This window comes from Meriones unguiculatus, chromosome 3 (genome assembly GCF_030254825.1).
Source record: "Meriones unguiculatus strain TT.TT164.6M chromosome 3, Bangor_MerUng_6.1, whole genome shotgun sequence".
Classification (NCBI taxonomy): domain Eukaryota; kingdom Metazoa; phylum Chordata; class Mammalia; order Rodentia; family Muridae; genus Meriones; species Meriones unguiculatus.
This window is the reverse complement of record NC_083351.1, coordinates 146,436,773-146,452,730: the sequence shown is the minus strand read 5'-3', so window position 1 is coordinate 146,452,730 and position 15,958 is coordinate 146,436,773. Positions and strand designations below refer to the sequence as shown.

General features: G+C 41.3%; 1 protein-coding gene across 2 annotated transcripts in view; it reads left to right on the top strand.

Moving 5' to 3' along the window:
• Corin (corin, serine peptidase) overlaps positions 1-15,958 on the top strand; it is a 197,164-nt gene that overhangs the window by 24,686 nt on the left and 156,520 nt on the right. For both annotated transcript variants that reach the window (XM_060380731.1, XM_060380730.1), the window contains exon 3: positions 11,713-11,916. In XM_060380731.1, the coding sequence (XP_060236714.1) occupies positions 11,713-11,916 (204 nt within the window). The remainder of the gene's footprint in view (positions 1-11,712; positions 11,917-15,958) is intronic.

Sequence of the window (15,958 nt, the reverse complement as noted above, 5' to 3'; positions counted from 1 at the left end):
CGCAGTGCACATGCCAGTGGATCGTGTCTGTCACAGTGAGGGTCAGGGCTTAAGTATGTCAGTCATTGGTTTTCAGAGTATTGGGAGGGGGAGATTAAAAGCTACACCAAACCAGCCTTTTCTTTGTCTTTGAAAATCAAGCTTTTTGAGACACACTCAAAGCGTTACACATCAGATTTTAACCAGGTAGACTCCAGCAACCAAGTAATCTGTGCTATTTATTTACATATTCCCATCACGGTTTAATGAACAGCAGATGAAGTTAAAAAGGCAGTCTCTTGGAAAAACCAACAGCCTGTGATAATTGCTGTCCACTAATGTTGTAAATCAGGCTTTTTTTTTCTTCTGATGAAGGCATTCTTTTTTTTATAGCATTGGATTATTTTATTTTATTAATTACAGTTTATTCACTTTGTATCCCAGCTGTACTGTCTCTCCTATCCCTCTCAATCCCACCCTCCCTTTCTCTTCTTCTCCTATGCTCCTCTCCCAGTCCAATGATAGGGGAGGTCTTCCTCCCCTTCCATCTGACCATAGTATATCAGGTCTCATCAGGTCTGGTTTCTTTGTCTTCCTCTGTGGACTGATAAGACTGCTCCCCCCTCAGGGTGAGGTGATCCAGGAGCCATCCCATGAGTTCATGTCAGAGATGGTCCCTGGTCCTATTATTGGGGAACCCTCTTGGATACTGAGCTGCCTTGGGCTACATCTGTGAAGGGGTTCTAAGTTATCTCCATGCATGGTCCTTGGTTGGAGTATCTCTCTCACAAAAGACCCCTGTGCCCAGATTTTTGGTTCTGTTGCACCCTTTGTGGAGCTCCTGTTCCCTCCAGGTCTTTCTGTCTCCCCCTTCTTTCATAAGATTCCCTGCACTCTGCCCAAAGTTTGGCTATGAGTCTCAGCATATGTTTTGATAACCCTGCTAGGTAGAGTCTTTCAGAGGCCCTTTGTGATGGGTTCCTGTCCTGTTCCCTGTTTTCTCCCTCTTCTGATGTCCATCTCATTTGTCTTTCTGAATGTAGATTGAGCATCTTACCCAGGGTCCTCCTTACTTAGCTTCCTTAGGTGTACAGATTTTAGCATGATTTTCCTATATTATATGTCTAATATCCACTTATAAGTGAGTATATACCATGTGTGTCTTCTGCTTCTGGGATACCTCACTCAGGATGATCTTTTCTAGATCCCACCATTTGCCTGCAAATTTCATGGTAAATCAGGCTTTGTAAAGGATGCATGCGATCAAATGAAACAGGAAACAAATAGCAAGTTAGTGATGATCAAATTCCAGCACTAAAGATTTAAAAATTGTAATTTTATTAAAGCAAACCATTATTTTTTTCATAAATTGGCTTAGGAAAGCCATACATTTAGAATTGACAGGGAAAGTTGGTTCTAGTAAATATCAAATGCCCATTTATATATATATATAGGATCATGCTATCCACAGAGGATATGTTCCAAGGTCTTCCTAGGATACCAAAACCCATATTAGCCTACATGCCTTATATGAGACAATGGAGTGTTTGTACACAACCTATGTACACTCTCTGGCTACTTAAAATGACATTTAGATCACTCATGATACCTAATGAAACATGAATGTAATGTTAGTAGTTGCTCTACTGCTTAGGAAATAATCAGAAGAAAATAAGGTCTGTAGATGGTCAGAGCAGATGCACTTTCTTCTTGCCCTCAATAGTGTCCATTTGGGGGTAGTTGGATGTGTGGATGTGGAGGAAGGGTTGTGTTTGTTTGCTGTGAGAATGTTTGACACTCCTTGTTTGGGCAGTGGGTTACAGCTGGAGGATCTTCCCAAGGAAGAAGAAATCTGACCATTCTTATAGCTGCAAACAATGGCAGAAAGAAGTAAAGGAAGGTAGACTTGCTTATGGCTGTGGCTGTGACTTAAATTAAGATTGACTCAAGTTTGAAGTGAGGTCTTGGATACATTAAAATAAGCAGAAATCAAGATGGGTTGGATTTTATGGTAACAGAGGAAAAGAAGTAAAGACTGATCTGTAGCTTTCTAGCTTGGGCTGACAGGTTTTTCAGGAGGAGTAGAATGATGCAAGCCAGTGGAAACTCACTGGAAGATCAGTTTGTACGTTAGGAGTGTCATGAGACAACGAAGTTCAGTAAGGTCACAGCATCTGTGTATATGTCTTCTGTAAATTTGGTCTTGGCCAAGAAATAGAAGAATATAAGAACCCCAACATGGCATTTTCTTGGGGAAAATATAACGAGAAATTAAAACTCCATATAATATTTACATTATGGTTGTCTTTCGAATTTACCTTCACCCCTCTGCCCCAGGAACAAAGCAGAGGCAACAGCAGAGATGCTGAGATGGAGCCTGGCTACCCTGAAGGATGAGGGGATATCAGGCATAACTGAAAAATCGGGGGGACTGTGACATTTGAAGAGAAAACACGTTAATTAAAAGCCAAAGTCAAAGGTCAGATAAAGAAAAAATGGACAAGAAGAGATAGCAGAAAGATGGAGGCAGAGAAGAAAGGAAGGGATCTGGGAACTCCTGAGCTGCTCAAATGCTGAGGGAGATGAAACAAACATGTGGTCAGAGAGTTACCAAGTAGGAGGAAGACAGAAGAGGGGCCTTGTCAAGGAGCATAGATGGAGACTAGTGGGACATCAGGGGTCAGCTGCGGCCAGTCAACAACACTGAGCCTTGTCTCTGCTGTCCTCTTCCAAGACCAACGCCCAGCAGCCCTGCCCCACCCTCCTTTCTCCAGAGCCCCTCTGTGGCTGCTGTGTTTGACTTTTGTCCACATTCATACTTTTCATCTCTGGGAACATCTGTCTCCTAGGAGCTTCCCTTGGTCACAGTTCCATCACTGTTAAAACCCACATTCTCACCAGACTATGAATGGCTCACACACACAGAAGAGCACTTCCTTTCATTCTCAAGGTCCCGTGCTCATATAAAGTTAATCTGGTGGTTAAGAGCCCCCGTGCTTAGTAACTGCAGAAGAGAGGGCAGGAGAGGGTGCTACCGAAGCGGCACTTTGGTGTTTTGTTGTTTTTCTTTTATTTCATTGTAATTTGTTTTTGGGGAATTTTATACAATCTATTTCAATCACTCTATTGATCGAAATAGATTGTATAAAGTCCTCTCAGATCCACTCTATTTTCCCTACCCATCAACATTTTTCTCCTTTTTATTTTTTTTTAAAACTTCCCACCAAGTCCTGTTTGTGTTTTCTTTTCATTCTTAGACCTGTGGCTTTCCACTGAAGCTTGCTTGACTTGCCGGGGCCTGTAACCTTAAAGAAAGCCCATTGCCCCTCTCACAGCAGCCATCAGTTGCTAGCAGCTCCTTAGCTGGGGATGGGACCTCATGCCCACCTCCCCTGCCAATGCTGAGATTTGGTATGACTTGAACTTGCACAGGTCTTGTGCATACTGTCACAACTGCTGTGAGTGCATACATGCACTTGCCGTGTTGTCTTAACATCACCCACCATTTTTGGATTGCTCTCAGCTTTTGACCTCTATAAATTATCTGTTATCCTGGGTCATATACATGTATAAGTTTCTGTGTGTGCAAACTTTTTCATTTCTCTTAGGCATACACCAGCAGTATAATTTTGCACATTCATTTGTGGCATTGTGAGGGCTCTTAATTAGCATCCAGCCCTAAATCACATCCTGCTTGTAACACTGGAAACTTTCACAAAGTAGGAATCTCATGACGCGTCTTCGGAAGCATTTTTCTACGTTCTGCACAGCACGATTTCATAGTGAAGCAATATCTTGCCCCATAAACATTTCGTATTTTATAACTGAGATTCATGCTGTTGTAACAAGCATCTCAGCCGCTGCATACCTTTGCTGACAAACTCCCATTAAATCCTGCTTGCTTTAGGGAAGTTCTAACTGTTGGGGAAGATAACCCCATGCTGTCCCAACTCCGACTGTTGCTCGTGTGTCCACAAGGACTGTTCTCAGATCCTGGGGTTCACGTTGCGCTGTCTGTCTCCAGCCTTTCACATTCTCACAGGGCTCCTGCCTGCACGGTAAACAGACTTCTGGAGAGGAGAGTAGAACTTTGTAATGTGTTTGAGCAGCAGGCTATGGAGGGGCAGTGGCATGCAGCATCCCACACAGCCCTTAACAGGAACGGCCAAAGTGAAGGTTAGGTTTGTATCTTGAAGCTTCTCAGAAGCTTGGGTTGTCCATATGGACCCCAAGATGTGGATGTAAAATGAAGATTAGGCAATGTTGTTTTAGAAAGGTGGCCCTACTGATCTCCTCTTCTCCAGCAAATGTTTACTGTCTCTATAACCATAGGGAGGGGCCTTGTGGGTCTTATAATATTCTGTCTCAAGAGCTTCCTTTTCATCCATGAGGGAACATTCAGAAGATAGAACGATCTAACAGCCATCTTGAGAGCAGTAAGGTGATATCTCAGTGAGGGTCTGTTTGTTTGTTTTTCTGAATATTAATGCCATTGAACAGCTGGTGATAATTTTTATTGTTGTTTTCTTCACTGGAGAAGGTCTACTTTTCGTTCATTTTTAGAGCTCGGGCTGTTTTATTGCTGTTGAGTTACATGAATTCCTTATATATTTTAGTCATTGACCTTTTATCAGATACACTTTCCATCGTCTTTCTGTTCTGCTTGTTGTGCACAAACCTCCTTGCTTTATACAGTTAGACTAGTTAGTACCATTAGACTATTTTTGCATTTATTGATTGAGCTTTGGTGTCACATTGATGCCCACAACACGTAAAACACTAATAAATCATTAGAAACAAACTTGAGCAAGGGGGATCGAACACATGAGCCCCATGTATTCTGAAGAAATCAACTGGAATACACGGAAGAAGCAGAAGATGTTCTGTGTCCATTGAGTTCACAGATTATTACTGTTAAAGGGACTGCACTACCGAAGAACTTGATAGCTTTGATTCAGTAACTAGCCAAATTCCAGTAGGAAAAATAAATAAATCCTACCTACACACAAATCTGATGTTACAGAAGATACTAGAAGGAAAAATGCAACCCAATAAAACTAAGTACTTTCAAGAAAAATAAATCCTAAAATTCATATGGAAGCTCAGCAATCATCCATATATAACTAGAGCAGTCTTGAGCAAGAAGACCAAAGTTAGAAGCCATCACACTTGACTTAAAAAAATGGATTTTAAAGGCAGAGTTGTCAAAACCACATGGGCATTGGCATTACAACAGACACGGTGACCCATAGGGCAAAAATGGGCCCAGACACAGCTCCCTTTCTCCCACATATGTGTGCTCACTTGACCTTCAGCAAAGGAACTGAGAATGTACAGCGAGCATAATATGGTCTCTGAAAGATGAGGTGTTAGGATACCTGTGTATCCACATGGAAAAAGAATAGAACTGAGCACTTTAAAAAAAATCACACCAAAATAAGTTTTAAAACACTTAGAAGGACTTGCAATGGGGCTTGTTTCTGTTTATCTTGGCATTGATGTCTTGATTACAAGCATTTCCCCCCTTTACTTCTGTGTGGCTGAAGATTGGAGGGTACCTAGACCATATGCTAGAGCACTGATTGTCGCTAAAGCCCACTCCAGCTGTTTGGTTTGGACTTTTAACAGATGTGTTTGGTTCTGTGTTGAGACTGGGGTTACATGGGTTGAGTATGTGTCATGGAATCCTAATCGTTGTGGGGTCCGGCTGGAACTGACTTTTAAACTCTTGTTCATACCAGTTATGTTTCTAAAAGTCTCCCTGGAAGACTACTGAATGTTTCCTTCCCAGGCTGTTGAAGACTTATATAAAAAGCCTTAAACTCATCACTGCCTAAAAGTAATCATTCTTGTTTTATCTGTAGTTTTATAAAGTGGGGTCTGAGGTTACCTTTCTAGATTTCTTTGTGATATGAAAGCTCTAGACTTAGCTCGTTAGACTTTTCATTTGTGACCTGAAGAAGAATGAAAAAGCAGAGTGGTAGAGAGACCGTGGGAAATGTGATTTATATTTCCACCTACTTCTCTTGAACTCAAAAGAAAAGTATCCTTCAAAAGTGGTGGTCCTTCCCTCAAGCGGGCTAGCTGAGTTTGAGACTACTGAGGTGGAAACCACAGGTTTTGGTTGTTTGTTTTTGTTTTTGTTTGTTTTGCTTAGCAAATTTCTTAACAGCTTAAAGCTTTTTATGAAAACTGGGAGTCAGAAGACTCTGAACTTGTTAATTTATAATGTTGGATTCTGAGCCCTATTTTCAATGAAACACTCTCCAAGTTCTTATTTAAACCAGAAAACATCAGGTTGCTGATGATCTGCCATGACCTTCTCATTTCTTATTGCTTATATAAATCTTCAGATTATTTTCATAACATTAGCTTTCTGGTACAGATTCATCAACAGAGAGTTTTCAAACACAAGTATATGTCTTTATAAATTCCTCAGGCTGTAGTTAGATCTATGCCTCAGGCTTCCTGAAATGATGATCAAAGGGTTTGTATTCAAAGCGCAGTCCAAACAGCCACCCTCCAAGGGACCCTGACCTGCAGGCTGTGCTCTCAGGCTCCACTCCAGCGAAACTCCTGGGAGATCCCGGTACCTATCCATCCTCTCCTCTGTGCAATAGATCTTCCTCTTTCCTTCCAACTAGACCAGTCGGTCTTTCTTATCACAGCTACCAAAGCCCTTTTATCTAATGCGCTGCATCTGGAACTTATAGTTATTTTAACCAGACTTTGAAACAAGGGGCCCGTGTCTTCTCTCTGCATTTTGTTCCCTTAAGCTCATCTTTCTCTGTTTGTCCACTGAATGTCAAGGTGTCTTAAACTCCTTTCTCACTTTACACTCATCTCTTCCTTGGCAACGTCATCCACTCCCATCACTCCATTTATCATTTGTACATCCAACACAGTTACAGTGGAGGCCGGGGCTGATTCTGGGTGTTCTTCTGGGTCTTGGGATGAACAATTCCACATAGGTGCCTACTCTAAAGTGTATGCAGATGTGCTCTGGGAGCATGATGAAGGGAGCAATTTGTGGGGTGCATGACAAGGCATTCCACAGGAGCTCCTTACATTGCTTCAGCTTGACCCTTTCCCTTTAAAAATTGCCAGGCATTTCATACTAATTATATGCAAACCAATTACAGCAAAATAAACCTCTACAGGTTGAGTTTGCATTCCTCATTTTCTTTTTTATCAGCCAGGACTGGTTAGATTACAGCTATGTAACATCATCATCATCAACAACAATAACAGCACCAGGCTAATTTCTCACTCACTCCACAGGTGATTTGTGGGATGTTGGTGGGGGAAGTGTGTACCATTCAGGGCTTCCAGATCTGCACGGATGGAACAGCTGTCTACCTAAACTTTGTGGCTGTTGTATAAAAGGTCTGGAGGCTGTCATAGTGGCAATTAAATGCCTCTGCTTAGTTTTGCTTGTGTCTTTGAACTTGTTGGAAGACTGTACCCAGGAGACCAGAGACTGCAAGAGCTCCGTGTTTATTACTAGAATGGAACAGGATGAAGCATCCGGTGAACAGCACAGAGGGACAGGCACACTTACCATGATCATGGGTGCTTTCTGAGTCCCACGCATGCAAACCTTCATGTCTGACCTCTGCTGCCTCCCAGCCTTTTTCTGTGCTTCATTGCTGCAAGGTTTTCCATGTCTTTTGTTCTGTCTAGAAAAATGCCTTGACCCCTATTACCACCCCTCTTATTCACTGCAAATAGCTTGCTCCCACCTGGAACATCTGTAATCCTCCTTGAAGATTTCCAAGGATGTTTCTTCCCCTAAGAAATGCTTTCTGACTTTCTCAAATGGAGTGAAGACTGTTTCCTCAGTTGTAGCCAGCAGACCATCCTGTGCGTACCGTTCTCAAAGCGCACAGTTTGTGTTTTTTAGATTTCATGCTCGCTTCACTTCAAGAATCTGTGCACATCTTGATGGCAGGAACACGTTACTAAGTCATCTGTTTTAGGAGAGAATAATTATGCAGTTCCTGGCATGTGGAAAATGTGAAGTAAATGTGCTATGCACAGACAAAGACTCAAAGATATAATCACAACATCAAAGGCAGATTCTGCAAACATACAATGATTATCTATCTATCTATCTATCTATCTATCTATCTATCTATCTATCTAAATATCTCAGAATATCTCAGTGTGTATTATATGTATGCTTGCTCTTGGGTGAGTTAACTATCATAAACTTCAGTTGCTTTCTCTCTAATACTCTGTGAGGAGTGCTTAATGGTTTTGCTTTTTTCATAGCCTTGTTGGACTCTCTGATGTTTATAGTGAAGGCACTTAGCAGCCTGCAGTAGTTCCTTGGTGTGGCTATGACAAATGATCACACCCTTGGTAGCTTCCAGCACTCCTCTGTTATCTTACAGCTAGGAAGGTCAGAAATCCAAAACAAACCTACTGGGCAAAGTTCTTTCTGGAAGTTCTAGAGGAGTAATCCATTTGATTACCTTTTCTTATTTCTAGAAACAGTATCTCAGTGAGCCTTTCCTGTATTTTACGACTGACGCTTTTGCCTTGAAGGACCCTTGTGAGTATGTGTCAGGATAATGTTCCAACTTAAGATCCTTAGTTGAATTGTGTCTACAGTGCATCTAAGTGCAAGAAAAACAAAATCGCAGAGCCACAGGTTCAGAGAACTGGGATTTAAACATTCTGGAGGAAATGTTATCGTGCTGACTTCTGTGCTTTTCCACACACGCTAAAGGCTTGCTATCATTTGATACACAGGTTGGTTCTTAGACCTAGCTAAACTGTTCTTATTTTAGAGCCCAGACACTCTCAAGCCATACATCCTCGATGTGATGTACTGTCTACTGATCGTCTAGCTTGAAAGAGCCATGCTTCCCTCAATCCAAAAGTGTGTTAAGTGCTTCACCAGCCCTTTTGTGATGCTGGCATACATGCTATGGTAAAAGAAAATTGAAATTTAAAAATATATTGGTAGTACTAAGAAAAAAACCCCACTTTTTTGTTTGCTATTATTGTAGCAATAATATGACTAACAGCTATTTTGAAATTACTATGAGCTAAGAGCTGTTTTTCAGTGTTTACACAGTAAGCATTGACTGGTGAGGTCTCTGCAGTGAGCCTCTAACTTTGTACTGCTTCTCTTTTCCTAATTTCATAGTACTTGAAACAGTTTGCCTTACTACGGGGTGGAAAGCGGCCAGGATGGGATTTTAAAATAAGGTGTCCAGGCTGCGGACACTGCTGTGAACAGCAGCACCCTGAAGACTGGAAGGGAGACCATGACAGGTGACTTTAGATTGAACTCTACCCGGGGCCCCTAGTGCTCAAGCTCTTTGTACTCCTCCTCGTGCTACTGGCTGAATTCATTTATTACTGCTGGCTTCTCATTTTTATGTTTTCAGGAGAATGTTTAATGGGTGAGGATCGGCTATGTTGGGAGGTTGTCAGTTTCCAGAGATGCCTGCAAACAATTTTCTAGGAAGTTCCATCTTTCAAAAGTGCATCCTTGAATTCTCCCGCCCAACACCCACTTTCTGCTCCATCTCTCCTCTTCTTTTCCCTCCTCTGCTTTCTCTACACCCCCCACCTTCCTTCTTTCCTAAATATCCTCCAATAACGTCAACTTCAGCAACTGTCAAACATTATCTTTCTCTGTTTTCTGACAAATTGCTTTGCCACACAGAGCTAAGGACTAGGAAACTGCTTGTTAATTTTAAAGAAACATGGTCTCTAAATTAGTATTTTCTACAAATGTTATTGTTTCCAACGTCTCCTTAGGCCAAGCAGATGCCACCACGGTGAGTTTAAAAATATAAGCAAGATTATTAATAAGACTAGTGATTACAAAAACATTAAGGACAACTGCTGAAGCATTTCATGTGGCAAGGCCTTGATTTGTGTAGGATTAATTTGAGGTGGAGACGTAAGGAACGGGCATTTTCTGGAAGTATGTTGATGAAGCTGGCTGCCTACTCAGAGTTAGCATGGTAAGAATCAGCTCAGTGGATCTTAGTTACACAGTCACATTGCCAGAAATATGTTATCTGAAAAATAAACAAACAAAAACTATGCAGAAATAAGCAAAGAAGGGAGTAATTAACACAGAAACAAAATTGCAAGTAATGGCAAAATATACAAAATAATAAAGTCAATAAACCCAGATTATTAACTCGTCACATTCACAGACCGCAAAACATGTGATTATTGGGCTTTTGCAATGCACTGTATGTAACAATGACGCCTACATGCACATTTCTTTTGATCTGGGATAGATTTTGAATCATTTGAAGATTGAAGACAGTGGAGCGGCTGCCTCGCTTCTCTGCGTGTGCCTGACCTTTCCTCACAGCCGCTCCTGGTGGAAGAGTGTGTTACCTGCATCATGCGGCTTGTTTTTCTGTCCAGTGTCTTATTTAGAAACCTTTGGCAGATGAAATTGTTGACATTAGTTAGCAAGAGACAGCTGCTTTGCTATTTTGATTTTGGAGTTAATGTTTTCCTCATGCAGAGAAAACTTTTTTTTTTCATAGACTGATAGTAAACATCACATTTACATTTCTTTTGTGTTTAATGGTCCATGGGAATATTTAGAAAAGTGAAAATCAATTCACTGCAAATGGCTTTTGAATATAAAGAAATCTCCCTTGGGTGTTTCTCAGGATAGGTCAATATCACATTCATTTGCTTTCATTGCTGGGCTTGACTGCAGTGCCGTGCTTACAGAGAGCAGTCTACTATCTGTTTTGATTCTGTTAAAACTACGAAATCTCTTTCAAGGTCTTAAAAATCCTGCCTGAAAACAAACAAAGGAGTTATCAATAATCTTACATTTGGGTCTCTGTCTTGTGAATGTGGCCATAATAATCAATAATAGTCAATAATCCAAGTTCATTGAGCCTTTCTTACTTCATACTTATAGATTGTTTTTGTTAAAGACAAAAGTAATATATCTTCTCCATTTATTTTGTGCTAAAATACTGGTTTAATTCTTTTTGCCTTCTATAATATTTTGTGGTAAATATTTGAGTCTGGTTATTTTTATTTATCACAAGATTTAATCAAACTCTGGAGAAATATAAGGCAGGAAGCAAGCACGTCTCACGATATTTAGGCAGTAGGTACTGTATAGAGCCGTGTGGGGCATGTGTCCTGGGTCATAATGATAAGTGACACGGAGAAACTGAGACAGCGGTACAAGAATGCTATAGGGCTCATCGTCTTTTATTCCTGGTGCATGTCAGCTGGGGTAGAATTGTCCCAAAGTCTTTGTGTTCCAGAAACAGCTGTAAATATGAAGTGCTGCAGAAAACAATGGTTTCCTTGAAGGCTGTCTGACAGTTCTCAACTTGTGGGTCGTAACCCTTTTTAACAAACTTCTGTCTCAAAAAATATTTACATTACCATTCCTAACAGTAGCCAAGTTACGTTATGAAGTAGCAACAAAAGTAATTTTATGGTTGGGGTCACCACAACATGAGGAACTGTGTTAAAGGGTCACAGCATTAGGGAGGTTGAGAAAAAATGTGATAGTAAAAACTCTCACTTGCCACTGTCCCCATGAAGATGGTGGCTCTAAAGCTTTTGTCTTGTTTTTTGTGTTTGCCTAGGATGGCAAGTGAATAACACTAACATTTTCTTGATGTCTACTTCTTTCTTTTAAGAATAAATACTTTGAGAAATGTTTAAATATATATATATATATGTATATATATATATGTGTGTTTTGTCTTTCAGGAACACTAAAAAAGGTTTACTTTAGATCAAACGGCAGTGAACCTTTGGTCACCGACGGTGAAGTTGAAGTGCCTGGTGTTCTCCACGTAAACACAGTTTATAATGAGAGCTCAGAGGCACCTTCTACATCCCCCAGCCAATCCACTCCAGCCTGGACGCCAAGAGCTCCTCCTCTCTCCGGGGACCAGAGTCACAGGAATACAAGTAAGTGTGAAGGTGCTGACCAGGAATGCCTTTGTGTCAGTGACAACTGACGCTCTGAGGTCACACGGGCCACCTGGTGAGAGCGCTTCATTCTGATAACCTAGCGGATGTCTGTCCTTTAAGTCTGAAATGCCAGCATGCAATGCTCTGCAGGCAAGACTGGGACGGAGCATGAAATAGAACGATTCAACGTTTCTGAGCTATAGCCCTTTGTAAAAGTTGCTTACTCCGTTTGGAGCTTAAGTTATTTATTAAGTTAGCAAGCGAAGTCACTTGCTGTGTTCTCAGGTCCGTGCTAGAGGGATTTCCCATCCACACAGAAAGAGGAGAGCATTATTAAAACTCACCCCATATGCTTTTGAGGTGTGCTTGCAGTCTTTTATTTGTTTATTATTTTATTAAAATTTATTTACTTTATATCCTGATTGTAACCCCCTCTCTCATCTACTCCTGGCCCCACTCTTCCACCCTCTTCCCCTTTATTCTCTTCCCCTAGTCCACTGAAAGGAAGAGTCCTCCTCCCCTACTATCTGACCCTAGCTTATCAAGTCTCATCAGGACTGCCTGGAGCTTCTTCTTCTGTGGCCTGGCAAGATGGCCCTGCTGGGGAAAGTGATCAAAGAGTGCAAGCAAGTTCATGTCAGAGACAGGCCCTGCTCCCCTTACACATGGAGGCTGAGATGCCCATGGGCTACATCTGAGCAGGTGGTTTAGGTCCTCTCCATGCATGGCCTTGGTTGATGCATTAGTCTCTGCAGGACCTCTGGGCCTGGATTTTTTTGGCTTTGTTGGTCTCCTTGTGGACCTCCTGTTCCCTCTAAGTCCTTCTATCTCCCCCTTATTCCATAAGACTCCCTGCACTCTGCCCAGCATTTGGCTGTAGGTCTCTACCTCTGTTTCAATCCCCTGCTGGGTGGAGCCTTTCAGAGGACATCTATGATTGCTCTCTAGTGCTTGTGTTCTTTGTCTCTTGCTTCCTTCTTTTATTAGTGGTGACAGTTACTTGACATCTTGGAGACTGAAAACGATCTCACCTTCAGGAAAATGGAAAGTGCCAAACTCCTGCTGGGTGAACTCCAAGCAAGGGAGGAGTTAGTGTTTCTAGAAAAAGAGATGGGCCAGAGAAAAAAGACAGAATAAGGAGACATCATACTATGGAATGTGACTCCATCCCTAGACAGCCCCAGACCTTCAGTAAGATTATCTCACTTCCAGAAGTGGGGTGGGTTTGTGTGTAAAGACATTCTGCTACAAAAAATGCACACACACACACACACACACACACACACACTATGAAGACCTTCTGTGAAGTTATCCTGCCTCTTTTTTATTTTTAAACTCCCCTTAGCAAAATTATGTCATTAGAAATGATATAAAACTCATCCATCCATGGTCACATTGTTTCCTCTCTCATTCGTGACACCTAGAAAAGGGGATCACATCTTAGTCCCAGCCAGAGTATTTATTTTCATTCTGAACTAAGAGAGGAAAAACCGAAGTTGACTTGGCGCTGTCACAGTACAGATTTGCTAGTGATGGAGAAAAAGCAGAGTTATTTTATTTCTCCAGTTCACAAAGGGCAGCATGTTTATATTTCTCTATTTCACAGCATACCTACAGGTATTAGCCATCTCTTACAGTCAGTGTTCACCGGTGATCCAGGTGCAGGCAGGCTTATGACCTGGCGGCAATATTGCAAGGCAGAATTATGGCACGGTGAAATTATTTTCCTCAGGAGTTCAATTTCAGGGCTTCATATTTTGCTCAAGCACTTCATTACTCTCAAGGACAGGGCTTTCCACCAGAAGTGAAGAAGCCGTTTACATAAAAACAGCCCAGTTAATGTGGTTGCAATTACAGCAACTGCTATTTGCTTCCTCTAAGAGGATTTGTCTGTAGTTTCAAAGTTCAGTCATTCATTGAGATTCGAATAAGTTTGACAAGTTCATATCCTGGAGAATAAGCACACACACACACACACACACACACACACACACACACACGCACACAGTGTTTGCTGTTGTTCAGTTTGGAATTTTGATAGAACCCTGTTTTTCTGTTTTTTTATCTCTTCCTTGGGATGGATATCAACTTATTTGGACATGTAGATGAAATCTGGGAGAAATCACAATTGTCAGAGGCCTCTAACAATTTGCTCATCTGTGTTGTTCGTGTGCTTGAGAGTCATGGGATACATGCCTCAGCTTAAATGTCAGTGTTTAAGATGTGTGATCAAATCGGCACATCCCATGGCATTTGCTTAGTTGTTGGTGGCTATGAAGCTGTGTCTCTAGTCTCAGGACTCCTGGGACTTCTCTCACTGCCTTTTTATTTTTTTGATAGAATTTTATGACCTCTTTTACAGTGCTCAGGACATTGCTGCACACATCTTAGGCTCTGGAAGACGAGAGGGAGTCGTCTGGTTTTGGCTTTTCTGTTTTCTTGAGGGATAGCCATGCTATTCTGATACAAAAGCGATTCCTTGAATCAAGAGGTGTAGCGTAGTCACTGAAAAATTTTAACATATGACTTGTCATTTTTGTTAGTGGCATCTGATCACACTTGATTTCACTTAACCAACTTTAAAGTATCATTTACTGTCTTTTTAAATATTAGCCTCTTGCAGAAAAACTGTTTTCTCTTTCATTTTCCTTGTTTCGTTAATATTCTCCAACTGAGCGTTTTTAAATTTCCTGGCATATGTAAAAGCTATTGAAGTCTACCTTAGTCCTAAAATACCATGGCCAGACAGTCTACCCGGATGTCTTGGCCAGCTCTCGTTCAAATGTAGTTAGAAACAGTCTTGCTTAGAGAGACTTCCTCCTGGAGGACCCTCATGTCATGCAAAGGCTGGGAATTCTGCACTTCTAAAGTGTTGTCTAGAATACACCGCATAACTGTACCACACTGTACCACACCAGCCTTTCTGCATGTGGGGTGGCTTCCTGTGGCAGGCTATATCCCTCTGGGGTTTCCTTCCCCTTGCTGTGAACTCCAAGGGCAACGTAGAGAAGGAAGTGAGCCACCATAAACTTTAATGTGGTGTTTCAGCAAGAGATTTTTCTAGGTTTTGTGCTATATCTGGGTTTCAATTTATATTATAAATACTTAAACACATGTTGAAAGAAAGGGAAAAACTGGCCAGGAAGAGGTAGGGGAATCAGATGAGTGAGTCAGACTGGGGAAGACGGTGCTCTGGTCAAGTGTCGGAGTGGTTTGATGTTCTGAGAACTTCACCTGTTCTGTTATCTATTCAGATCTCCGGTGGCCAGTCCTTAGATGTCCTATTTCAGAGAAAAGGGCGTCTTCCTTTTCATTCATTCACGTCTTAAGAATAACCTTTTAAAAAGAAAAACTGAAACAAAAGGATATGAAAGCAGGATGGGAGCTCAGTGGGAGGAAGGTTAGGGGTAGAAGATGAGTGAGAGAGGGAGGGGAGAGATCTGTGACCAGAATGCATTCTATGCAAGTATCACACTCTCAAAGAACAAATTAGTAAAGCAAATAACTGTTTCCTAAGATGTCATCAACATGTTAAGCCTTATCTTTTCAATCTGTACAGTTCAGCAGTTTTAAATGTATTTATTAAGTTGTGCAATTATTATTACTGCTTAATTTAACTTTCTTTGGCTGCAAAAAAAAAAATGCTGTATCTATTGTTCTATATTACCTTTGTATAAAATCCCTAGCCTAAACTAATCTAATTATGTCTCCATGGGTTTGCTCATTTTGAAACTTGCAGACGTGTTTAGCCTGAGGCTCATGGCCTGCATCTGGCCAAAGATAGCTACAAATGTTCCTCAAAACTCAAAGTGGATTTAGGACATTAATGAAATGTTTTTTTGGAACTCAGTGTGTGCTTTGTAGATGACAACGTGGTGTCTCAAAGTTAAAACGTTAGACATATGTGGAAGGGCATCAGACGACACAGGCTTCTTTTCTTTAGGATGCTTTCTGGGTGAATTCATGTCAGATATGATGACTTCATCCTCTTCTTAGTGCTAAGTAATATTCCGTCAAATGGACATGTAACATTTTATCT